Raw genomic sequence first — 23,700 nt, forward strand, 5'->3', positions numbered from 1 at the left:
TTTAGTGCCGGCCCCTTTACTGGTGTCAGTGCAAAAACTCATCCTTAGGGCATTTGTTTGGATCACATGGGCGAGCGTATAAAAACGCGTCCTCCCTGCCCTGGCCACTTGGCACCTTTGGGAAGCGAAGGGACCGGAGGGGATCGCTGCGGACGGAGCCAAGCCGGAGCTCACAGGTAACCACAGCGCCTGCACCCAGCACCTCCAGCTCTGTTTCCCCACCCCAGAGCTCTGCAAGGGCTGGCCCCAGCCACAGCAATGGGATGAGGTGAGGCGGAGGGGGTCTTCCCTGTCTCCTTTCCCTCTGGAGCGGGTGATGCTCTCAGCTCCTCATCCCCTCATTGCCCCTTTGCTCCCCTTTGAGCCGCTGGACCCCAGCGAGGCTCCATGGGTTGCACTGGTGGCAACTGGAGCTGGCATTGTGGGCAGAGAGCCACGTGCAAGGAGACATCAAAGGGACTTGTGCTGTGGGGCCGATGCTGTCCCATGGGAACGGATCGCACCAGAGCCTCCCCATGGCTGCTCCTTGCTGCCTCAATAAGGGGTGTTGATGTCTCCTGGCAGGTAGTCAAGGGCGTCCATGCAGCACCAGCGCTGCCTGCCTGGCTCCTGCTGCCTGCGGTGGGGCAGGGGCAGCCGTTGGGGCAGGAAGTGGTTTTGGGGCTCGGGTGCTGCTCCCCAAGACGCTCTCCCATGGGCTATGGTGGGGAAAGGGGGTGACGCTCCCACCCATCGCCCTCTGCCCTGCCCCAGCGCTGCTGCTGCTGCTGGTCCCACACCCCAAGGCTCCTCTTCTCCTGCCTTTCAAGCAGCCACCATGGGTGAGATGAGCCCAAGTAGCTCTTCTGCTCCATCCCTCACCCCCTCGGTCCTGCCGGGCGCTGTGGGACCCCAGAAGTTTCCTCCCTCCCCATCACTGCTTCTCTCTCTGCTCTCCATCCCCACTGGAGACAGTTGCTTAGAAACAGACTCCTTCTTCTTTGAGTTTTTAATTAACCTTTCTTAAGATGGAGATAACAGCACCCCCCCCCCCCCCAGCCCTGCGCCATGGGACCAGGCCCAGGAAGGTCCCACACTTCCCCCTTCTCTCTGAGCATCGGTCCCCAGGCTGCAGCAATCCCGGCTCCCCCCCCGCACCCATAGCAGGGCACCATGTGGGAATGGATGCCTTTCGGGGGGGTTATTTCCCGTCCCTGCTGACAAGCCCGGGCTTGCTGGCGGTGTTAGCAGCCTGTTCCTGCAGCCCTTCCCATAGCAGGAGCAAAGGGAAGCAGCGAAGCCACAGGATGCACCGTTACAAGAGGAACTTTCCCCAAAATAGCAGCTTTTCACAGCGCTTGCAGGAGGCGTCAGCAGCTCCTGATGCTGCGGATGCTGCATGGAGCAGCCTGAGCCTGCGAGCGCTCCCGGCTGCAGCCCTCCTGGGAGCATGGGGCCGGGCCTGCATCCCCAAACCTGGCTGAGGTGATGGGAAGCAGCTGGAGGAGCAGCAGGAGCTGGGATTTCCTCTCACTCCGTGGGGTAAATCCCACACATCCCAGCTGAAGGGTGCAGGAATCCAGCACACGCAGGCTGAGACCTTGACCCCATTCCTCGAGCCCCAGATGTTCACTAGCTCTGCTAGAGGAGGATGCTGTGCTTGGAGGACACGTGGCATTAAACAGCAGTAAAATGGCTCCTTCTGGGTTTAAATATTGATGGAGGGAGTGATGAATCCCTGGGATGCTGCGCGGTGTTGATGGCAGGGTGAGCTACCACCCGTGGCCTATCAGGTGCCTTGTTTCAGGGCTGGCAGACGGGAGCCAGGCTGGGTCAGAGGATGCAAGTGCAGTGAATTTCCAGAGCCTCCCATCTCCTGGCTCGGACACAGACCCTGCTCTGTGGCAGGACATGAGATGAAAGGTGCAGAAATGCTCTTTTGGCTTGTTCTTGACCTTCCCCTTCAGTTTTCCGGCCTCTCTGTCCCAGCCCGTGGAGGCACATCCATGAGGATTGGGGTTTGGCAGCATTTGGCAGGGTGCTGGTTGCAGACTTCCCTGCCTGCTGGGTCCACATGGATATTAAGTCCGTAAACAACACTTACGTGAGCTGCCACCTCCCTCCATGGTGAGGGAAGGCTGATGGAGCCTGCATGGGTGCCTGGGGGATGCTACAGATCCCTTGCAGCAGAGCAGAGCAGCACATTGGAGGGGAGACCCTCACTGCTCTTCCTGCCTGGATCCAGAGGACCCAGCACCACAGCAGGTCTTTGAACCCCGTTCCCGGCAAGAGCCAGGCTTTGCCGGGATCAAAGCCCGAGCTGGACTCTGCTCCAGCCTGACGTGTGCAGGCACCAGTGATGCAGAGCTGGGGAAGGAGGGGACAGCCCCGCTGCCCTGCCTTGCTCCGGAGCCCTGGCCAAGGCAAACATGCTCGGTGGTGGCACCAGGCACGGCCTGGGCTCCATGTGCCCGCAGGGAAGGCTCCCACTCCCAGGGTAAGATGCTTGGAGCAGGGAATGGGGACTCCCCCTTGACCGCTGGGGCTGCGAGGAGGCTGTGGCTGGGCTTCAGCGGAAGGGATGGGTCTGTGCATGCCTGTTGCATGGATCTGTGCATCTCCCCCTCGGCTGCTCCGTGTGGGGAAGGAAGTGGCATGGGGAGAGCAGACCTCGTGCCTGAGAACAGGCTTTCAGTGCCCTGGGTAGCGGGGCAAGAGGGCAGGGGGTGGCTGCGGGATGTGACTCCATGTGTGGGGTGTTTTCACAGAGCCCTTCTGCCCTTCCCCTTCGGGATCTGCCAGGAGAAAGAGATGGAAACGCAAGGGAAAGGCAGCCCCGCCGGGAAGATGACAGCCATGGCCCACAGCCTGTGAGTACCCCCTGCTCCTCCTCACGGCTCTTCCTCCAGCCGCTTTCTGCAGGGGACTTTGCTCTTCGCTCCCCTTTGCTCCATTCCCGCATGGATAAGGCAGAAACCCCACGGCAGGGCTTAGGGCAGAGCAAGGCAAAGGCAGGCCCACAGCAGCGGGGGCTGCCAGGGGGGATTGGGGTGTCCCCCCCCGAAATGCGCTGTTCCCAGGGTGCTGCTGGTGAGGGATGCTGTCCTCTGCAAGGTGAATACCACTGAGCTCAGCCTCATGTGGGGACCAGGGTGGGGGGCACTGGGGGCAGCCCTGTTACAGCTCCAGTGGTGGCAGAGCTGCAGATGGGTTTGCATCCCTGTCGGCCAGCCCCCAGCGAGGCTGGACACAGGGAGCACCTGGGAAGGGATGGGAACGCTCCGGCATTAGAGTCATAAAGTTTAATCAGGGAGGGCATGGAATCATGGAACCAATCAGGTTGGAAAACACCTTTAAGATCAACAAGTCCAACCTTTACCCCATGACTGCCAATGCCTGGAGCAGTATCTGCTCGTGTCTGATACCCGGAGAGCTGCTTCTTTCCTTGCTGGGAAGGGGGAGATGGAGGTAGGAGGATGCTGTGGAGTGCTGAGTGCGAGCTTCCTGGTGTGACCCCCCTGTAGCGCTCAGCATCGGCTCTGGAGCTGTGTCTGGGGATGAGGGTGGTCATGGAGCTGGGCAGGTGGGAGCCCTCTGGGACAAGTTCAAGAGGCTTAAATCAGAGAGAGCCATGGGAGCAGGGAGAGGACAGCTTTGTAAGCACAGCCCTGACAGGGGCAGCGGTGCCGGCCTCGCCACCCCCGGGCAGCAGCGGGATGCAGCGCATCAGCTGAGACGCGTTTTGCCTCCCATGGAGATGCTCCGGAGCGCATTCCCATGCCCGGAGCCCTCCCTGGTGCCTCCCACCACCGTGTCCCTGCTCCTCCTGCCGGGAAAAGGGCCCGGGAGCCCCGCAGGCGACAATCGAGCTTTTGTTGTGCCTGGCAGGGAGGGCGCAGGCGGGATTCGGCTGCCCAGAAAGCTGCCGGCAGCTCTTTATGCCACAATTAAGCACCTGCTACAAGAGAGCAAATAAGCCAAATCATGCGGCTCCAAACCAGCCTTACGTGTTCCTTCCCCGTGACCCACTCCAAGCAGGAGAAGGCTCGGAGCTGCGGCTCGGCGGCTCGCAGCTCCCGTTGCAAGGCTCGGAACAGCTTCCTTGGGAAGCCAAAAGCTTCTCCACGGGCTCACGGAGCCGCCGTGGGCTCGGAGGCAGCCCCGGGAGCTGCCTATGCCCGGCTCAGACCGCCCCCCCCCCTTCCCCAATAAGCGACTCCATCTCCTTCTGCTATGGAGAGAGAGATCCCGGTCCTGCGAGTTAGGTGAGGTGGGGGGCGATGCCGGGGGGGGGGCCGGGATGCGGGGCTGGGATGGGGAGCAGGGATCGGGGAGCTGCGAGGTGAGCGCCGGGGTCTGACGCCGGCTGACGCGGGGTTGCATCAGTGCCACGGGCTGGGGAGGCCGAGCTTAACCCGGCGCCAGGAAAAGGGGGGGGAAAGGCGGCCGAAAGCCTTGGGAAAGGATGGCGAGGCATCACATGATGCGGATGTTCGGGGTCAAGGCAGCGGGGCCGGGCGCCTTCCCGGCAGCCGCGCTGCGGGGATGACTTTGGGGTTTTATGTGCCCTGAGCTGGGGGTTTGGGGCAGCGCTGGGGGGGGGCTGTGGGGTGAGGAGGGGGCTGTGAGGAGCGCTACGGGCTGGGGTGCAAGGGCAGCACTGCAGCGTGTGGATGGATGGGTCACATCTGCCCCACACACACGAGAACAGCCCCGGGTGCTGAGGGGGGGGGGTCTGGGAGTTGGGGGTAGCCACATGAGGGGTCTGCTCTGGTGCAGCCCCTTCCTCAGCTGGACTGATGGCCTGCAGCAGCACGCGTGGCCTGGCAGGGAGCTGGGGGGCTGGAAGATCCTGGGTAGCCCCCGTCCAACAAGGGCTGGGGGGGAAAGATGGTCCAAGGAGGGGGCAAGCAGAAGGTGAACCCTTTCCCAGCGGCAGGAGAGCAGGGAGAGGAGGGAGGATGGAGATGGGATACAGGGAGAGGATGAAGGCTGGATGCAGCAGATGATGGAGGCTGAGATGGGGGTATAGGGCTGGAGTCCCACACTGGTGTGGGTTAGGGGCAGGATGGAGACCAATCCGTGGCAAAACTGGGGGGCAAAAGGGCAAAATGGGGGTTCCCATTCAAGGCAGGATTGGGGGCGCAGGATGGGGGTCCCTATCAAGGGCAGGACTGGGGTGGCAGGACAAGGGTCCCCATGCGGCGCAGATGGTGGGGAGCAGGATGAAGACCCCTGCGAGGGGGGGCAGGAGGTGGGTCCCGCAGCCCCCCAGGAGTCCCCCCCCCCCGGTCTCTCTCAGCCAATGGGCGGCGGCGGGGGGCCGGGGGCGGGGCCTCGGTGGGGCCGGTTGTTTTTTGTGAATGAAAGGCGGGGCGGGCGCGACTGCAGCGCGCAGGGCTCGTCCGCGCAAGGCTCCGCGCAGGGCTCCGCGCAGCGCAGCTGGGCCGCGGATGCTGAGCGCGGGGCGGCCGAGGTGCCGGCATGGGCCCCACCGCCCCAGGCCCTGAGCCGCGCAGCGCAGCGCCGAGCCCCGCCGAGCAGAGCCGCGCAACCTGCGCCGTGGCCATGTCCGGAGGGGCGAGCCCGGCCCCGGCCCCTGGGAGCCGCCGCTTCGTCTGTGTTGGTGTAAGTACCGGGGAGCCCCCCCCCCGCTTCCCGAGCCCCGATCCGCGCATCCTGCCCCCTCACGGCGCCCGGCCCCGTCCCGCTGCACCCACCGCTGCCTTGCAGTGCCCCACATCCCGGCCCGGGGGTACCGAGCACCGCCGACCCCACTGCTGTGCCCTCCACCCCCGGCCTGGGTCTAACCCGGCCTCCTTGAGATGTCCCACCCCCGATATGGGTGCTTCGAGCACCTCCGGCCCCTTGCAATGCCCTGCACCTCGATCCGGGTCCTCCGAGCATCCCTGGCCCCTTTGCAGTGTCCTGCTCCTACTCCCGATGCCCTGAAGCCCTAATCTTGGTGCTCCGAGCATCCCTGGCCCCATAGCAATGCCCTGGACCCCCAGCGTGGGCTCTCCGAGCACTCCCATCCTCACTGTACAGCCCCGCACCCAATCCCGGTGCTCCTCAGCCCCCTTGCAATGCTCTGCACCCCCGATATGGGTGCTCCGAGCGCCCTCAGCCCCATCGCAGTGCCCCACATCCCCGATGTGGGTCTTCCGAGCATCCCCGGCCCCATCGCAATGCCCCTCTCCCGGTGCTCCGGCTCCCCTGTGCCGCGGCCGGGCCCGTCCGTGCCGCAGCCCTGCTCGGGGCCCCGCTCCCTCCCATCGCGGCCTGCACAGCCCCGGCTCCTTCCTCCGGGCCCCGGCTCGCCCCCACCGCACGGCTGCCGGTCGGTGGGTCCCTGGAGGGGCCGCGTTATTTTTGTGCATCGCTGCCGTTTTGGGGCTGTTTCCCCCCGCTTTGGGGCCTCTCCTCCGCTCGCGAGGTGCGGGATGGAGGATTTTTAGCCTGGGAGTTGCTAGGCGACGGTCCGGGGGTGATGGTGCAGTTGCCTTGGCAACCGCGGGCTGGGCAGCCTGGAAGGAGCGATTCTGGGGGGTCCCTTTGGGGTGAATTGGGTGCCCATGGTTTGGGTTAGGGGCTGCGGTTGGCAGGGAGAGCGGTGCCGGGGGCTGCTGCAGGCTGGAGCATCCCTGCTCCACAGGGAAAGGCTTTTTCTGGGGGGGGATCTCCGATGTTTTGGCATCTCGGGTTATTTCTTGCTCTCTGGTGGGTTTTGGAGAGATGGGGGAAGGTGGTTGCGGAGGTGGCTACGTGGTGCTGTTGGAATTGTCCCTGCAAAGAGGCTCAGCCCCCTCCGGGGGTGACGGGAGCTCCCCAGTGTGCTTCTGCTTTATTCCGAGCCCATATTTTGTGCCTGCTGCTGTCCCCCTCTTCCTCCCCTCCATGCAGGCACTGATCCCGTTAGGATTTAGCCCTTAATTCCCTCGGAGCACCAGACTTTCCCCTGTGCTCGGCTGGGTGCAGGATGAGCATCCAAACAGCCACCCGCAGCTGTCATCTCCATGTGCCTTCTCCCCATCTGAATGAGCTTGGCCCGCTTGGGAGCACGGCTGGTCCTAAAAATAACTGCAGCGAAGCTCCATGAGCACTGGTGACCCCCCCGGAGATCTCCTGGTCCCATAGGGGAAAGCTGATCCCGGGAAGAGCAGGGACAGTGGTGGAGGGGGATGAATGAGATGGAAACAGATTTCCATGGGTTAACAGGGAAGGAGAGAACCTGCCCTGACTCTTTGCACTGTGCAGAGCCCAAGGATGTGGCGATTCCCAGTTTTCAATGCCCTCAGCAGATAGGATTCCCTGCATCCCAAAGGATGGAGGGGATGAGGCAACTCGGAGAACTTTTGCCTTGGGACCAGCAGATGCCTCGGCACTGGCACCCAAAGCAGCCTGGATCAGTGCCACCCGCCTCTGCCCACGCTTGCCCTGTGGCTCGATGCTGCTCGGTGCGGAGCCCTCTCACGTGCCCTCTCTGCTGCCTGGTGTAGCTCAGGTGTGCCCAGGGAGCCTGCGCACGGGAGGGAGGTGCTAACATTGGGAAGTCCTTGCCAGGCAGGTTTGGGGCGCTGCGGCCGTGGTCCCCGCGCTCCGTTGCCATCGTTACCGGGTGCTGTAGCTCACTGAGCCTTGGCGCTGGTGGTTTATTATAGCAGCGCGTGAGGCCGGGCCCAGGAGGGGGTGATGAGGGGGGAAGAGATCTGTGGCTTTGGGAAGTTCAAAGCAATTGGGATGTGAGGTGGTTTTTTCTTTGTCCTTTTCCCCCTTTGGTTCAATCTCCTCCCTGCTTTTCCTCCTGGAAACCACATAAACCCCTGTCTTAATGCTGTGGTGAGTTCCTTCTGGCTGGTTTAGGGGGCTTTGAGCAGGCAAAGGGTGTTACACCTCACGGGATACGGGTGCTTTGCATCGGCTTCGCAGCACCCACAGCACCAACCTCTCTCTTGGGAGTACCGGGGAAGGCTGGAGATGCTGGGAGCCTTCCCAAACCCGACGGCTCCTGATCCTCCTGCGAACGCGATGAGTTTCTCCTTTGCTGCTCTTAGCTGGGAGCAACCATTCCCTGTGGGAATGGGGTGGGAGGTCAGCGCCGAGGGTGAGAGCCCCTCCACAAGCCATGCTGGCAGTGCCCGTGTGCGCGCTCGGTCGGTCGGATCTGGAAGCTTCGCTTGCAAAGGCTGGAAAGGGAGAAAGGGGAAAGGAAGAAGGGGGGGGGAAGGAGGAAGCCTCATCTCACATGAACAAGCGTGAGGCAGAGCGGGGAGGGAGGAGGGGATGAAACGCAGGGCATGTGTCTGACGCGCGGCACAGCAGCGCACGCTGCCACGGGCACCTGCAGCGTTACAGGGGACTGGTGGGGAGCTTTGGGGAGCTGCCTGCACCCTGCCTGCACCCTGCCTGCATTCCTGCCTTCACCGGCGCCCCCAGTCACTGCAGCGCGTCCCCCGTGCTGCCAGGGGCTGGTGGCTCCTAGTGTGAGTATCAGCATCGTATTGTTGCTTCGCCCCCACCTTGGCATCCCATCCCATCCCATCCCATCTGGAGGCAGCCCACCCTGGCTTCTCCCAAGCATATTTCCGACCCCCCCCCCCCCCCCCTTTCCCCTCCAGGTCCCAATTAATGGATTCTGACATGGATTATGAGAGGCCAAACGTAGAAACTATCAAGTGCGTCGTGGTCGGGGACAACGCGGTGGGCAAGACCCGACTCATCTGCGCCCGCGCCTGCAACGCCACTTTGACCCAGTACCAGCTCCTTGCCACACATGTGCCCACAGTGTGGGCCATCGACCAGTACCGTGTCTGCCAGGAGGTGAGGGTGATGGGGTACTCCAAGGGAACCCCAAGGAAAGGGAGCTGCACCCTCCCCATGGGGGAATTGGGGATGACTCCTCTGTATCTTGCATGCTGTGGGGACAGCCCCCGCTCTTGCAGGGCTCAAGGACTAAGGAGCTGGATGGTGCTTCTGTTCCCGCAGGTGCTGGAGCGCTCACGGGATGTGGTAGATGATGTTAGCGTGTCCCTGCGGCTCTGGGACACCTTTGGTGACCACCACAAAGACAGGCGCTTTGCCTATGGCAGGTAGGAGAGAGGCAGAGCCTTGGGCTACCCTGGGCATGGTGGGAGGGCAACGCTCCATCCCCAGGCTGCACCTTCCCCTTCCTCGCAGGTCCGACGTCGTGGTTTTGTGCTTCTCCATCGCCAACCCCAACTCCCTGCACCACGTGAAGACCATGTGGTACCCAGAGATCAAGCACTTCTGTCCCCGTGCGCCCGTCATCCTGGTGGGCTGCCAGCTCGACCTGCGCTACGCCGACCTGGAGGCCGTCAATCGGGCACGGCGACCCTTGGCCAGGTAGGGCTCGCGCCACGGGGATGTCTGCGCCTGCCCGACGCGTTTCCTTAGCGCACATCTCTCCATTGTCCCCCCTCTTTTCTAGGCCGATCAAACCCAATGAGATCCTTCCCCCAGAGAAGGGGAGGGAGGTGGCCAAGGAGCTGGGGATCCCCTATTACGAGACGAGCGTGGTGGCCCAGTTTGGCATCAAGGACGTCTTTGACAACGCCATCCGCGCCGCCCTCATCTCCCGCCGTCACCTGCAGTTCTGGAAGTCCCATCTCCGCAACGTGCAGCGGCCTCTCCTCCAAGCCCCCTTCCTGCCCCCTAAGCCCCCTCCACCCATCATCATCGTCCCGGACCCCCCTTCCAACAACGAGGAGCGTCCTGCCCACCTCTTGGAGGACCCGCTGTGCGCGGACGTCATCCTGGTGCTGCAAGAGAAGATCAAAATCTACGCACACAAGATCTACCTCTCCACCTCCTCCTCCAAGTTTTACGACCTGTTCCTCATGGACCTGAGCGAGGAGGACCAGCAGAGCACCACGGGGCACGGCTTCGGGGTGGCCGTCACCGCGGCTGCCGAGCGGATGCTGCACCAAGAGGAGAGGCACCACGGGCGGGATTTCCTCCTCCGTGCTGCGAGCTTTGATATCTGTGAGAGCACCGAGGAGGCCGGGTCTGGCCAGAGGAAACCGTGCCTTAGAGCCTCCACCAGTGATGGGATCCTGCGGGGCAACCGCTACGAGAACGGGGAGCACGGGCTGCGGCGGGGACGGAACCTGTCCTCTTGGAGCCGGGCTTTCACCAGCATCCAGGAGGAGATGGCAGAAGACCCCCTGACCTACAAGTCCAAGCTGATGGTGGTGGTGAAGATGGACGCTTCCATCCAGCCGGGTCCTTTCCGGGCCGTGCTGAAGTACCTGTACACAGGGGAGCTGGATGAGAACGAGCGGGACCTCATGCACATCGCTCACATCGCTGAGCTGCTGGAGGTGTTCGACCTCCGCATGATGGTGGCCAACATCCTCAACAACGAGGCGTTCATGAACCAGGAGATCACCAAAGCCTTCCACGTCCGGAGGACCAACCGGGTGAAGGAATGCCTGGCCAAGGGGACTTTCTCGGGTACAACCACGGGCTGAGGGGGAGGACCGCATCTCCCTTGTGGGGGCTCTAATGGAAGGATGAGGGACACGCTTTGGGTGCCTGGCAGCTCCGTAGCGTTGTGTTTTACCCTGCGAGGGGTGCTCCTTCCGCAGGGGTTGCTGCTCCCCAGCCCTCCCAGGGCTCTGTTTGTCCACAGAGAGCAGCAAAGGAGACTTCCTGCCCCCCCCACTCCCTGGCTCTGGATTTCATGGGGTCATTGATTTATGAGCAGCAACGTGCCCTTGATGGGCCTTCCCCAGCACCGCATGCCACCGGCGTGCGCTGTGCTGCTGCGGGGTGATGTCCCATGGGTGCCAGTGTCCCGGCATCCCTCCGGCTGGGTCTGGATGAGGCCAAGCTGTCGCTGTCAGGGACAAGCATGTGCCGGCCTTGGGGAGAAGCCGTGGGCCAGGGTGGAGAGCAGAGCGGGGCATGGGAAATCCCCAGCAATTCCGAGCTCCTTCCCAAGGTTCAAGCTTGGGCGAGACTTTTGCTTCCTGGGATTTCCACTTTGCTTCCCAATGTGCTGTGTTGTGCCTTGGGAAAAGCGCTTGGAAGAGGCAGAGCCCGAGCAAGGCCCTCCCCTGAACTCCTCTGCGCGATGAGGAGATGCTGGGAAATGAAATAGGGGTCTTTAGGGAGAAAACACGGGATGGAGCAGGCTCTGTCCCCTTCCCTCTGTGGTCCCCAGTGCGAGCCAGGGGGTGCCTGAGCCCTGGGTGACAGGGATGGTCCCAGCAGCATCCCTCTGCTTGTCCCCAGATGTCACCTTCGTGCTGGATGATGGTGCTATCAGTGCCCACAAGCCCCTGCTCATCTCCAGCTGCGACTGGATGGCCGCGATGTTCGGCGGCCCCTTCGTGGAGAGCTCCACCAACGAGGTGAGGCCGGAGCCTGCAGGGGGAAGGAGGGGGGACCAGGTGGGGACGGTCGCAGGGTGACAACGGAGCGCATCCCGTAGGTGGCACTTCCCTACACCAGCAAGAGCTGCATGCGGGCGGTGCTGGAGTACCTGTACACCGGGCAGTTCAGCTCCAGCCCCGACCTCGACGACATGAAGCTCATCATCCTCGCCAACCGCCTCTGCCTGCCGCACCTGGTGGCTCTCACTGGTGAGTCCCACACCGGCTGCACTGCGGTGCTGGCCCCCCGCTGTCCCCGAGCTCCCGTGTCAGCCGGTCCCAGCCACTCTAACCCCGTGTGTCCCTCACAGAGCAGTACACGGTCACCGGCTTGATGGAGGCGGCACAGATGATGGTGGACATCGATGGGGACGTGCTCGTGTTCCTGGAGCTGGCTCAGGTAGGAGAAAGGGCTGGAAGGAGAAGAGAAGGCTCCTTAAGGGGAGACCTTAGAGCAGCTCCAGTGCCTGAAGGGGCTGCAGGAAACCTGGAGAGGGGCTTTGGGATATAAGGGGTATGGGGACAGGACGAGGGGAATGGCTTTAACGTGCCCGAGGGTGGCTCTGACGTGGGCTCCATCTCTCCCAGTTCCACTGCGCCTACCAGCTCGCGGACTGGTGCCTGCATCACATCTGCACCAACTACAACAACGTCTGCCGCAAGTTCCCCCGGGACATGAAGGCCATGTCGGGAGGTGAGTGGGGGCCGGGGCGGGGAGACGGGGGTTCCAGGGGTCCCAGCACTGCCCTCACCCCCCCGTCTCCCTGCAGAGAACCAGGAGTACTTCGAGAAGCACCGCTGGCCGCCGGTGTGGTACCTGAAGGAGGAGGATCACTACCAGCGGGCGAAGAAGGAGCGGGAGAAGGAAGACTACCTCCACCTCAAACGGCAGCCCAAGAGGCGCTGGCTCTTCTGGAACGCCTCCTCCTCCCCTTCCTCCTCTCCTTCATCGTCGGCAGCCACAGCCTCCTCTTCCTCCTCCTCTTCCTCCTCCTCGGCTGTGGTTTGAGAGCCCATCCTCGCCCTGGCTCCAGCATCCCGGGGAGGAGGAGGAGGAGGAGGAACGGGGGTGACCTGCCCCAGCGCCAGGCGTGGAGCAGACGCCACCAGCCGAAGCCCTGGAGGAGACGATGGCAGCAGGGGCTCATCCCTGGGGATGCGCGGCAGCTCCTGGAGCCCTGCTCTGCCCGCGCACGCTGCAGGAGAAACTCCCGTTTGCAGGAGCACGAGGGCTGGCGGGGGGGTATTTTGGGGGTGGTTTTGTTTCTTCTGCTGAACATCAGCAGCGCGACGAAGAAGAAGAAGAAGAAGGAGAAGAAGAGGAAGAAAGAAGAAGAACCCATCGGCTTCCACTCTGATGTGTGAGCAGGAGCGGTGGGACGTGGTTGGTTTGATGGCATCTCATCACCCCGGGCAGCCGGAGCCGCCGGGGGCGCTCTGCCACCCCCTTTGACTTGCAGCAGGGTCAGGCCCAGTGCAGGGGACCCTGGTCCCCCGCTGCCTGCAGGCACTGCAGCATCCCTTCTGCTCAGCAGTGGGGTCCGTCCTGGTTCGGGAGCAGGAGCTCCCTCGTTCCTGCCTCCCAACTCCGTTTTGTTCAACAGGAAAACCTACGGCAAAAACCAAGCCCCATCCCCAACCCCACGGCCCCGTCACAACCTGCCACAGCAGAAACCAACCCCAGGCCCTTGGCTTGGGATTTTAGCCTGGAAGGCTCCATTGTAATAAATGGTGTTTTCAAAGCCCAGCGTGGTCCCTGTGTGTTTGGGAGGAAGCGACTGGACACGGGGCTTCCTTGTGCCCTGCTTGGGGTGACGCCAGCACCCCCCCAACCAGCGCTCCTGGGATGGACAGGGACAGGGAAGCTCTGCAGGATCCAGCCATCAACGCCTTGTACAACGAGAGCTGGCTTTCCCATCGGACTGACTTTGCATGTCCCACCTTGCAGGTGCACCAGCACAGCAGGTACCTACCGCACGAGGAGGCAGCGTGGCCCCAGGGCTCTGCGGGACTGACAGGCGGGGGGGTGAGCAGGAGAGACCCAAACCTCCGCTCGCCCTCCTCGGCTGGGAATGGAGATGTTCCTTTAAGCCCCATCCCTGGGAGAAGCCGCTGCTGGAGGGATGCTCCCAGCAGGGATGCTCCGGGTGGTGTCCTCCTGCTTTTCATTGCTCCTCCTCCCGCCTGGCCTTAGTAGAGCACCTTGGAGTCCCTCGTTCCGCATGCTCATGCTCATCCTCAGCTGCAGGAGCAAGGCTGCAGCTCCAGGTAGGATGAAAGTTTCTTTCCCTTTGAATCCGGGCTGCTTCCGAGTCCTGTTTGCCTTCCCCGGGCTGAGAGCTGAGCCTGTGTCCCGGCACTACCCCCTGCATGTGCCTGGCTCTGCAGGAGCCCCCTGCCCAGGTTTGCATGCACAGAGGTGCACTGGGGCTGCACATGGGCACGAAGCCTCCTGGCAGGTCCCTGAGAGCTCCTGCTTCGACCGCTCGCCCCCGAGCCCTCTTACGGATCAAAGCGCAGTGCAAAGGCTGGGGCAAGCTCAAAGGGGCACTCGGGGCAGGCAGAGCCCTTCTCTCACTGAGCACTGCATGGATTGCCACGCAGCTTGATAGCAACAGAGCCCTGGCGGGGTGTCGCTGGACCCCCCTGCAGCAGCAGCCCCAGCACGGGCTGACAGCATCGCTCAGGCCCAGGGTCCCAGCCCTGCGCACCCAAGGGACCGAGGTCTCTGCCTCCTGCAGGCACCTCAAGAGCACAGGACTCAGGGTGTGGGTGTAAAGGCACAACCCAGGCTGCTGCTGCGGGGAGCATTCCCAGCGGGATGCTGGCCTGAGGATGCCAAGGGCTGCATCCTCAGTGCTGAGCATCTGGTCCAGCTCCTTTGGTGCCTGTGGCAGAGCAAAGGGATGGGGGGAAGAAACCCAGGTGAGGAAGCAGGAGGCTTTTTTAAATGTTTATTCTTCCTTGATAAAGAGACATGTAAAAACTGGACATAAGAAACTGGCTGGGCCAGAGCTCTGTATAAAAACACACCCATGCATAAAGAAACAACACTATTTTTATATTCGCTTTTAAGTTAAGATCTGTACAGGTTTACATTACTTAATAAATACATAAATACAACCTTGCTGCTTGTGCTTGATCGTCTTTGGGGTTTTAAGTGTTGGGGAGAATGGGCAGCAGTGGGAGGGACGCCAGAGAGGGGTTGGTGATGCCCCTCATGCTCTCCCAGCACGCAGGGGAGGGCAGGTCCTGATGGGCTGGGCTGTACTGGGATGCAGCACACACCAGCTCCAGTAATGCAGTAGTTGTGTTTTCCAGCCAAGTTGTCCCTGAGCGATGGGTGAGAGCCAGAGCAAGAGGCACAGTGAGCAGCAGCCCATCGAGCTGGAGGATGCATGGCCGGTACCCAGAGCCGTGCTCAGACCTCAGTGCATTCATCTTTCCAAGCTGGCTGAGACAGGGACAGCAGAGCCTGCAACCCCAGGGATCACCATTGTAAACCATTCCCATTCTCCCCTCAAAGTCCAGTTTCAAGCTGATTCCTAGCAGCAAGCAGAAGCACTACCACCTACAATGTGTTCGGTCAACAGCTTTGAGAAGGTAACCCCAGAACCCAGTTAATGCTTGCCCACTGAACATACAGTATTGAGCTTGCTGGCCAGCTTAGAAATGTCCTACAAGCAGAAGCCATTGCATGATGTCAGGAACCCCCTCCAAAAGGACGATCCAGTTAAAAGCCACGGGGATGCCTGCATCCTGCCCTCTCTGCACTGGTCCTGAAGACATCCATATAGTACCAGAGCTCTCAAGTGAGACCATGCCAGAGGCAGCTTGCAGTAGTTTAGGGCTCTTTGCATTGACCCAGTGAATTCCAAGCACCATCCTGGATTTCAGAAGGAAGCACCAACATGGAGCCCATAGCTTCAGCAGAGAGGACCACGAAGTTTGTATTTCATGAGAGGATCAACTCCTGGCTCCAGCTGTGCGATGGCTACCAAAGAGCCACAGCAGAGCTATAGGAAGATAAAACTCCAGTGTTCTTAGAGGTATCTGTGGCCTCAGCTTGAAGCAGAGAGATGCAGGGCTTGCCCTGCTCCTCAGCTCACTTCATACTGGAAAGATCCCTCCTTGACCAGCTTGAAGGCGATGTCCTCGGCAACGCCGCCGAGGCTGATCTGGTGCAGGGTGTCCAGCAGCGCGTTCACCGACGTGTCGATCGTTCCTTTCTCCTGCCACTTCTTGAGCATCTCGATCAACATCTCCAGCCCGCTCTCCTTCTCTGCCAGGGCAATGTCGTTCTCCAGCAGATTCAGGGCTCGGCCGAACCTCCTCCAGTGCTCGTGGGGCACCTTTTGGGCAAAGGTGTAAAAGCTGCTTTGCAAACCTGGAAGGGGGAAAAGGGGAAAGCTCAGAGGACAGGGCAGAGCCTGGAGAGCCGGTTCACCCCCAGCACACCCCTTGGGTCCCAACACTTACGGGCATAAGGCTCTGCTCCTTCCACCGGAACCAGTTTCTTCCTGGGTTTCCCAGTGGGCTGCGAGCTCCCCGGCCCCAGCACCTGGAAAGACCGAGTCCTCTAGCACCCGCAAAGCGCCAGCACAAACTGTCCCCAAGCCCCATTCACGGCGGCGTTGGAGACCTTCTCCCTGCCTCTGGGGGCTGTGGGGGCAGGACATCACCACACACCCCAAAGGCACCCATTGCTTCCTGGCTTTGGGAGGAGAGCAGGCCACCAGGAGCAGAGAGGGGCTCCGTGGGCCCTGGCTCCCCGCTGTCTGCCCAGCAGCCGCGTTAAACCAGCAGAGGACTGTGGCAGCCGGCTGCAACGAGCAGACTTCAGAGTCCTGAGCCCAGAGCCAGGACAGGGAGCCCTTCACTGTCTCCATGCAGGAACCAGGGTCCAGCCCTGCCAGCCCTCAAGCTGATGAGCTTGGTGAAGGCAGAGGAAAGCATCTTGCTCCGTGGCCAAGCGGGATGGAGCAGAGGAGCAGGCTCACGTACCTCTGCTCCCGGAGCACTGGGAGGCACTGCTTCTGGGGTCCTGGAGAGCAGCGGACCCTGGGAGAAGCTCTTGTTGAGATTGTTGTCCTGAGTCCCCAGGTTCCTGCTCCGGAACCTTATCAGACGCTGCAGCAGGTAGTCCTGTGGCCGGAGAGAAGCACAAACCAGCTGAGCTGGGTGGTCCTGGGAGGGCAGGGCTCATGTTGACCATTCAAAGATGCCACCTACACACCAGCATCTGCCCTGCCCTCGTTCCAAGGGCATGGCTCGTGTGCTCATCTTGAGCCTGAAGGGACCGCAGGAGAGCACAGCCCTCCCTTCAAACTGAGGTCCCCACTGGGGACCCTGGATGTGCCAACACCACTGCCAGGGAAGGGTTAAAGGCACTGGGGAGGGGGCTGCCAGCACTCCACATGGAGCACTGACTTTCCTCTGCTTAGCCCGGCTCTAGCACACCCCTGCAGGGATGAGACTCATCCCCCTGCTCCTTCAGCCTTCCCAGGAGCCACGGGCAACATGGGGAGCAGAAGACATGGGGGGCCACATGCCAGCAACTCACCATCACGCTGCAGGGCTTCCTGCTCAGGTCTCTCCTGTCCCCTGGAAGGTGAAAGCAGTGTTGTGATCCCGCATCCTCCAGAGCAGGCCCCTCTTCCCACCCATGCAGAGCCCGCAGTGAGGTGGGATGAGGCCGTGCTCACCTGTGGAATGGCAGCAGCAGTACTTCCAGAGACAGAGGAGCCCCACGAGGACCACAGTCACCGTTACTGAGATGATCACGATCGAGCTGGCTGGAAGGGGATAACACAGGGCACGTGGGGAGATGCTCCCGGTCTCAGCAGCAGCTCAGCCCCATCCCTCCGCCCATCTCCCCTCCAACAGCAGCCCCACACGTACTGGAGAGGCTGGGGATGGTGGCGGTGGGAGGCCCACAGCGGCGGTCGCTGGAGGACGTGCAGGGAGCCAGCTCCACCTCGCCCTTGGGACACCTGCAGAGGGGAGCAGAGGGCAGGCTCAGCGCCGGGGGTCCCAGCACCCATCGAGAGGCACGCGGCGCCTCACCCAGCTCACCGGGGCCGGCACTTCTGGCACATCTCGCAGGGGTGCTCCGGGGAGCAGAAGGTGCCGTTCCTGCAGGCGCACCGTGTGTCCTGGACGGCTCGGCAGGGACTCAGCTCCACCTCATCTGCGGGCGAGAGCAGAGCGCTGTACCCAGGGCACCCCACGCTCAGTCACTCAGGCTCAGTCACTGAGCTGGAGCAGGGCCACGGAGCTGCTGCGAGGGCTGGAGCAGCTCTGCTCTGGAGCCAGGCTCAGAGAGCTGGGCTGGGGCAGCCTGGAGAAGAGAAGGCTCCTGAAGGGGAGGCCTGAGAGCAGCTCCAGTGCCTGAAGGGGCTGCAGGAAACCTGGAGAGGGGCTTTGGGATATAAGGGGTATGGGGACAGGACAAGGGAATGGCTTTAACCTGCCCGAGGGGAGACTGAGATGAGCTCTTAGGCAGAAGCTCTTCCCTGCGAGGGTGCTGAGGGTTCACCACTTTGTACCTTCCCGACAAGTCCGGCAGACAAAGCAGACGGGGAGGTCATTGGGGTACTCGATGTATTCATTGTCTTTACAGGGCAAACACTTGCTGAAGCCGTTCTGCTCTTTACAGTGTTCCGCAACATAGGTGCCTGCAAGGAGGGCAGGAGAAAGACAGGGTTTGTGTGAACATACAGGTCAGGAGGGAGATGTCTTTGCAGACAGGGAGGAAAATGTTCCCATAATGAGTCCTTAGATCTCATAATGAGACAAAACCCATTCTGCCAACCATATCCTGGCCTGCAGGGACAGGACAAGGGGGAATGGCTTTAACCTGCCAGGCGGCTGGAACTGGATGAGCTTTAAGGTCCTTTCCAACCCAAATCATTCCAGGATTCTATGAGAGTGGAGCACGGGAGAGCTGGAGCTCCCGCTGCCTCCTCACAAGCAGCAAGGACCCACCACGGTGACGTGGTGAGGTTGCACAGGCTGTGATGGGTGCCGGAGACCTCCTTACCTGCAGCGCATTTCCTGCAGTAGATATTGCTGCTCTGGACGAGGTAAAACTCTTCCTCTCCCCTGTGTGCACTGAACAGATCCACCTTGTCCCTCCTATGCAGCGCTGATGCAGCCGCTCCCAAAGGAGCTTCCTGTTAAAACAATCGGGAAAAACCTGCTTTAAAACCCACCCCAAATCCATGGGGCAAGGGGAGAAAAAGACGGGCAAGGGCTCTGCCCACTGCACTCAGACCAAGTGGGAGAGGAGGCCTGGGATGGCTCAAAGCTGCTGGACCCAGGGACCAAACCTCCCCTCCATGCAGGCGAAGGGCACTTCCCGCATCCGGGGTGGTTGTTTCCTTGGAGAAGGAGAAGGTTTGCAGAGGGATTCCCGCTGCCAGGTTATCAGCAAGGCCAAGGCTCCCTAACGCTTCCTCAGGATAACATCAGGCCCCTTTTCCTTCCCCAGTTGGTGAGCGCCTGAAACCACAGCGCCGAAGAAAGTGGAAGAGGGATGGGGAGGGTGTTTGTGGGGAGGAAACCAGCCCCACGGCCGGGATGTGGCTCCTGTGCCCACCAGAAGCACCCTGGGCTGCTCCAGGCTCCCAGTTTCCGCCTCATCCGTGTTATCTTGCTGTGGATCATGAAAAAGGCCACGTTTCCACTGGCTCCCAAGCACCTTTCCCTGGCTCAGCTCTTCCTGTACTGGGTCACTCCAACTATGGGGGGACAATGCTCAACAGGGACAGCCACTCAACCCATCGGGGCCTGGGGCTTTGGGGCACCCCAATGTCCTCATGCTGCTCCAGGGGGATAAACCTGCTCCTACGTCCTGCCTCTGCCCCTGTAATGCTGGGATACAGGGGGGCAATGCCCGGCCATGCTGCAGTGACAGCCTGGCCGAGGCATTTCCTCCTTCCCCTCCCACCCTGAGCGTGAAACCTGCTTCTTAAAGGAAATATTTCTCCTGTGACTCAGAAGCTGCTTTAAAGGTTAAAACAATAGAGCCACAGAGCAACGTGCTCCCTGAAAGGCCCCTTGCGACCAGGGGGGAGCTTCTCGTGAAGCTCAGGCAGAGCTCGCCCAAGCGCACGATAAGGCTATCAGCCCACAGCACCTGCGAGTGCAGTTCAAGCACATCAGCCCAGCACAAAGCCCGCGGCAGCTCTGGCTAACCCTGACGAAGCTGTCACTCCCCCAGAGCACAGCCTGGGAGCTGTGGGTGAAGCCAGGAGTAGCTTTCACCCAAGGTAAACGTCCCAAAGCCTCGCTGCCTCCGGGTACTCTCAGCAGGGAAAAGCCCCTTCCTTCGGGATGATCAAAGCCTGGAGGCAAAGCTCTGGGAAGCACCAAGCGTTGAACTTTCCCTTCCTCCATCCCCAATGTGGTTTTGTCCTGAAGGGATCCCGAGGAAGAAGCTGGACCCTACAGCGGAGGACAGAGCCCTCCCTGAGCTCCTGAGCATCCGCAGCCCCCGGTCGCCAGAGGCTCTGGGCCAACTGCATGAAGGAGCAGGGACAAAGGAGTTGGCAGCAGATGCCCAACTGCTGCTCCTCCATGGGCACGGTGTGACCAACACAGGGGGGCTCCCCCCGTTCCCGGCTTCCCGCAGATGGAATGTGAGCTCCCACAAAAGCACGGATCCAAGCCGCATTCCTTCTCAGCAGCCCATTAGGGTGGCCAAAGTCCAGGCATGATGCAACAGGCAAGAGCTGCAGCTACGATATCATGTGTTATTACGTGGGCATCGTCAGTCCCAACAGGTCCCTCCTTCCCTTTTGTTGCATTAAATAGAAGATGGGAGAGAGGAAGGGGATTTTAGGTGACGGTTTTGGAAAGATCTGGCTTTCCCAGGCATGTGTAAATGAACTCTGATGGATGGAAGGAACTGGATGAGGAGGTGACTCCTTCCAACCAGCTACGGCAGTGCCGATTTCAATGCGAGGAATTCCAGTGCGGAGCAAGCAACCACATGTCCTTGCGCCACAGCTCCACTGTGATCCCTCGTGGCAGCAGGAGCCTAAAACTCAGGGTGGGATCCAACTGCTTGGAGGTGAGACAAGACTTTAGGTATGTCTGAGCTCTGCGCCAACACCCAGTGCATGGGCAAACACGATCCATGCAGGTGGGACTTTCTGTCCTAAAAGTCAGCGGCGCGCAGGGTTTGAGCATCATTTGGGTGAGTTGGAGAGGTAGTGTTCCTGCACAGAGAAGCATTCCTGCCCGCATCCGACCCCGATGCCTTCAAGCACCCCGCACAGCCTCGGCATTGCCAACAGATCCCGACACTGAAACGGCGCTCTGCGCTGGGAAGCGCAGGGACTGGAAATCCCCCCCCCCGGCACAGGCCTCCAGCCCCACATGTTGCCTCATGGCCCTCACTCAGCCGCTCGCCCGCAGCCCCACACCGGGGAGCTGAGATCACCGTTCCCGTTCCACCTCCATGCTGCTGCTCCCACTGTGCCCCACAGGCCCTCCATGTGCTGCTGCCCTCCATCAGGGCGGATGAACCCCCTGACCCCCACCTGCCCACTGAGCCCCGCTATACCCTCAGCTCTCCCCATAGCCTCTGTGCCATGGGGGACACCCTACAGCCTCAGCCCCCCCCAGTCCCCTGGACCAGGCGAGCCCCTATAGCCCTCACTCTTCCCACAGCCCCCAGGCTAAGCGAGACCCCCATAACCTCACTCCCACCATGGTCCCTGGCGCAGGTGACCCCACCATCGCCCCAGCTTCCCCCCAGTTGAGAGGAACCTTATGAACCCCACGCCCCGGACCCCCAGTATCGCTGGTTAAGGGGACGCTGCCCCCTCCCCAGGCAAACCCTAACCCCTGCTCCCCGCTATACCAGCGACACTCCCCATTCCCACCGCCCCCCACCCGGCTGAACCCGCACCCCCATCCCAGGGCACCCCTGTTCCCCCCCCCATTCATTGTGTCCCCCCCAGCCCCTTCTCAAGACCCTTCCCCAGCGCGGCAGGCGCGGCCCCTCGATGGCGCGGCAAGCCCGGGCATGCCTCGGCAGCACCGGGCAGCGCCAGCGGGGGTCCCCGACCCCTCCACACAGCCCCACAGAGCCCCCCACGCCCCGGCCCCGGCCCCACGTACCGTGACCAGCACCAGCAGCACCAGCAGCACCAGCACGGGCTGCGGGCAGAGCCGTCGGGGCGCGCAGCGCAGCAACGAGCGCATCTTGCGCGACAGGGAGCGGAGCGGAGCCGAGAGCGGCGGCCCCGGCGGTGAGCGCGGCCCCGGGCACGGCTCGGTGAAGGTCCCCGGGCATGGCATGGTGTGGGCGGGATCCGCAGCGCCGGGCACGGTGAATGGGACTCTGCGTGGAGCGGCGAGGTGAAGGCGCTTATGAAGGCTGGAGGAGGAGCCGGAGAAGAGGGGCAGGAGGCACGGAGCGCCGCGGAGGCCGGCGGAGGGCTCCGCCAAGTCCCGTGCTCCTGCCGGAAGCGCTCGGGGTTTCGCTGGGGTTGGTGGCAGCCGCAGGGGCCGGACTCGGCTTTGGTAGAACTTTCCTTTTCTCACCCCTTATTTCCCTTCCCATTCATTCCTTTTCCCGTCCCCGACTCCGTTTGCAAGCTCCCCATTTAGCCAGGAGGCCCCAGGAATGCTTCCCGCGGGGTGTTCCCGCTTTGCCCCCATCACACAGCAGCCACCTTGAGCGAGGAAAGTCGCAAGATTTGGTTTTCCACGGAAAAGGGGCTTATACAAACACGTCCGGGTGACAAATCCCGGAGGCGCAAAGGCAAGGCACCGCTCACTCCCTTTGCAAAACAACCATCCTTTCCCAACAAGCTGGGAAGTGAGGAAAGTCACCTTGGGTTTGGCTTTGGTTTTGTGCAGGGGAACTTGTGTTGAGAGGGAACAAACCCTGTATAACGTAAAACTGGGCGTTGCACAACGGCTGGGTGATGTGGACCCTGCCTCAGGAGCGTGGTGACTCACTGAGGCTGTGCTGTGAGTAACTGGAGTCTCTAATGGCAGCCCAAAGCAGAGGCAAAGGCAGGTGACAGCCTGAAAACGGGCAGCAGCATTCCCATGGTGCTGCAGGGAGGAAGCGGCTCAGCAGGAAAACTGCTCGCCAGGGAAAGGGCTCAGTGCATTGAACACCTTTGTGCCAACGGGGCTGCTGAGCAGCTGCCCATCATCATTCCCAGCCTTGGAGGAAGGCAGCGAGGCTCCTTGGCTCCAGCCAGATGAGCAGAGCTGTAGCTAACCCACTCAAGATGTGGAAATATGGGAAGCATCTTCTCTAACCCATTCAAGATGTGGATATTTGGGAAGCATCTCTTTGGTGGCCACACTCATGGCGGGATGAACACCTGCACTCCCAGCCATGGTGGGCAATGGAAACCTAGGTTTCTCCTTGCAGCAGTTTGTGCCTGTCTATGCCAAAAATAGTTAAGCTGAACTGGGATTTGAAGGGGAAGAATTCCTGCTGGTTTCCTGGGTGGGTACTTCTATTACAAGCCCCAAAAGTATGCAGGGCCTTTTGTTTAACCAAAACCATGTGTTCTGGGCTCTAGATACCACTGACTTCAGCTGCAGTCATTTGGCTCCTTAGAGAGCAATGAATTTTCCAGTTAGCTCACAGGGCCAGTGCACTGCTCTGTGCACGTCCAGCAGGATGGGGAAGGACCTGCTCCATCCTCTCCCTGAAAAGTCCCCCTAATGCTCCTTAGGGAATGGCTGTGCAGAAACTCAGGATGGGAGGAGGTTTCCCAGTTTGCCCCATGGTTTATACCGGGCGCTCAGACACATCCCAGCAGCGGGAGGTCAACTGTCAGCATCCAGCCCCTGGTGACATCCTCCTCCTGGCAAGCACTTGTTACAAAGCCCCAGTGCCCGCTCCACGCGTCTCAGCCATGGATAAAACGGGACCGTCGGAGCTGTCAAACCACAGAGATAACATTGACACGGAGCTCCAGACAAAGGCAGCTTTGTGTCGGGCCGAGGGTGCTGAAGCTCGGAAGCAATGCTCGCCCTCTCCCGCTCTCCAGGCTCTGGGACATGCCGGCAGACACGTCATTCCCCCAATTCAAGCAGGAATTTCCACTGGAGCCATGCTGCACGCTGCTTCCATTTAAGGCTGATTTACAGAGCAGGCTCTGGGCAAGAGAAGGGTGGGTGTTTATCACCCAGGGCAGGCCTTCCTGCAGGCACCCAGTCCGTATTGCGGGCAGCCTGCTCATCCCTAAAGCACCCCCTGAACCAGGACCCCCCAGGAGCCAGCACAACAGAAGCACTGGGGGTAAATTAACCCCATCGAGAAGAGGGGGGTTAGGATACTGAA

The 23,700-nt window shown here is 61.3% G+C and overlaps 3 protein-coding genes across 8 annotated transcripts in view; 2 read left to right on the forward strand and 1 right to left on the reverse strand.

The window, feature by feature from the left end:
* Positions 1-75: 75 nt before the first annotated feature.
* On the forward strand, positions 76-12,572 carry RHOBTB2 (Rho related BTB domain containing 2). Of its 5 annotated transcripts, none has more exons than XM_057420819.1 (11): positions 76-176; positions 2,748-2,849; positions 8,598-8,799; positions 8,965-9,068; positions 9,157-9,342; positions 9,428-10,452; positions 11,236-11,354; positions 11,435-11,585; positions 11,687-11,775; positions 11,964-12,069; positions 12,146-12,572. In XM_057420819.1, exons 2-11 carry the CDS (start codon positions 2,791-2,793, stop codon positions 12,382-12,384), a joined length of 2,280 nt encoding a protein of 759 aa, XP_057276802.1. In that variant the 5' UTR covers positions 76-176; positions 2,748-2,790; the 3' UTR covers positions 12,385-12,572. The 5 variants fall into 5 exon arrangements, with proteins under 5 accessions (XP_057276802.1, XP_057276800.1, XP_057276803.1 ...); XM_057420817.1 differs by lacking the exon at positions 76-176 and adding an exon at positions 2,355-2,476; XM_057420820.1 differs by lacking the exons at positions 76-176; positions 2,748-2,849 and adding an exon at positions 3,882-4,244.
* The window catches only part of CHMP7 (charged multivesicular body protein 7), a 32,065-nt gene continuing 12,692 nt past the window's right edge, over positions 4,328-23,700 (forward strand). For both annotated transcript variants that reach the window (XM_057420822.1, XM_057420823.1), the window contains exon 1: positions 4,328-4,337. The gene's annotated coding sequence lies outside the window, so the exon portion shown is untranslated. The remainder of the gene's footprint in view (positions 4,338-23,700) is intronic.
* LOC130605387 (tumor necrosis factor receptor superfamily member 10B-like) lies at positions 14,315-21,678 on the reverse strand. Its single transcript, XM_057420826.1, is given in 10 exon segments — positions 14,315-15,762; positions 15,855-15,936; positions 16,380-16,520; positions 16,939-17,054; positions 17,057-17,170; positions 17,277-17,368; positions 17,451-17,565; positions 17,924-18,052; positions 18,418-18,550; positions 21,507-21,678. Coding segments are annotated over 10 exon segments (1,293 nt in total). The 5' UTR covers positions 21,591-21,678; the 3' UTR covers positions 14,315-15,475.

The sequence above is a fragment of the Pezoporus wallicus genome, unplaced genomic scaffold (assembly GCF_028554395.1).
Source record: "Pezoporus wallicus isolate ANWC-B61680 ecotype Strahan unplaced genomic scaffold, APGP_CSIRO_Pwel_v1 contig_8717, whole genome shotgun sequence".
Lineage (NCBI taxonomy): Eukaryota > Metazoa > Chordata > Aves > Psittaciformes > Psittacidae > Pezoporus > Pezoporus wallicus.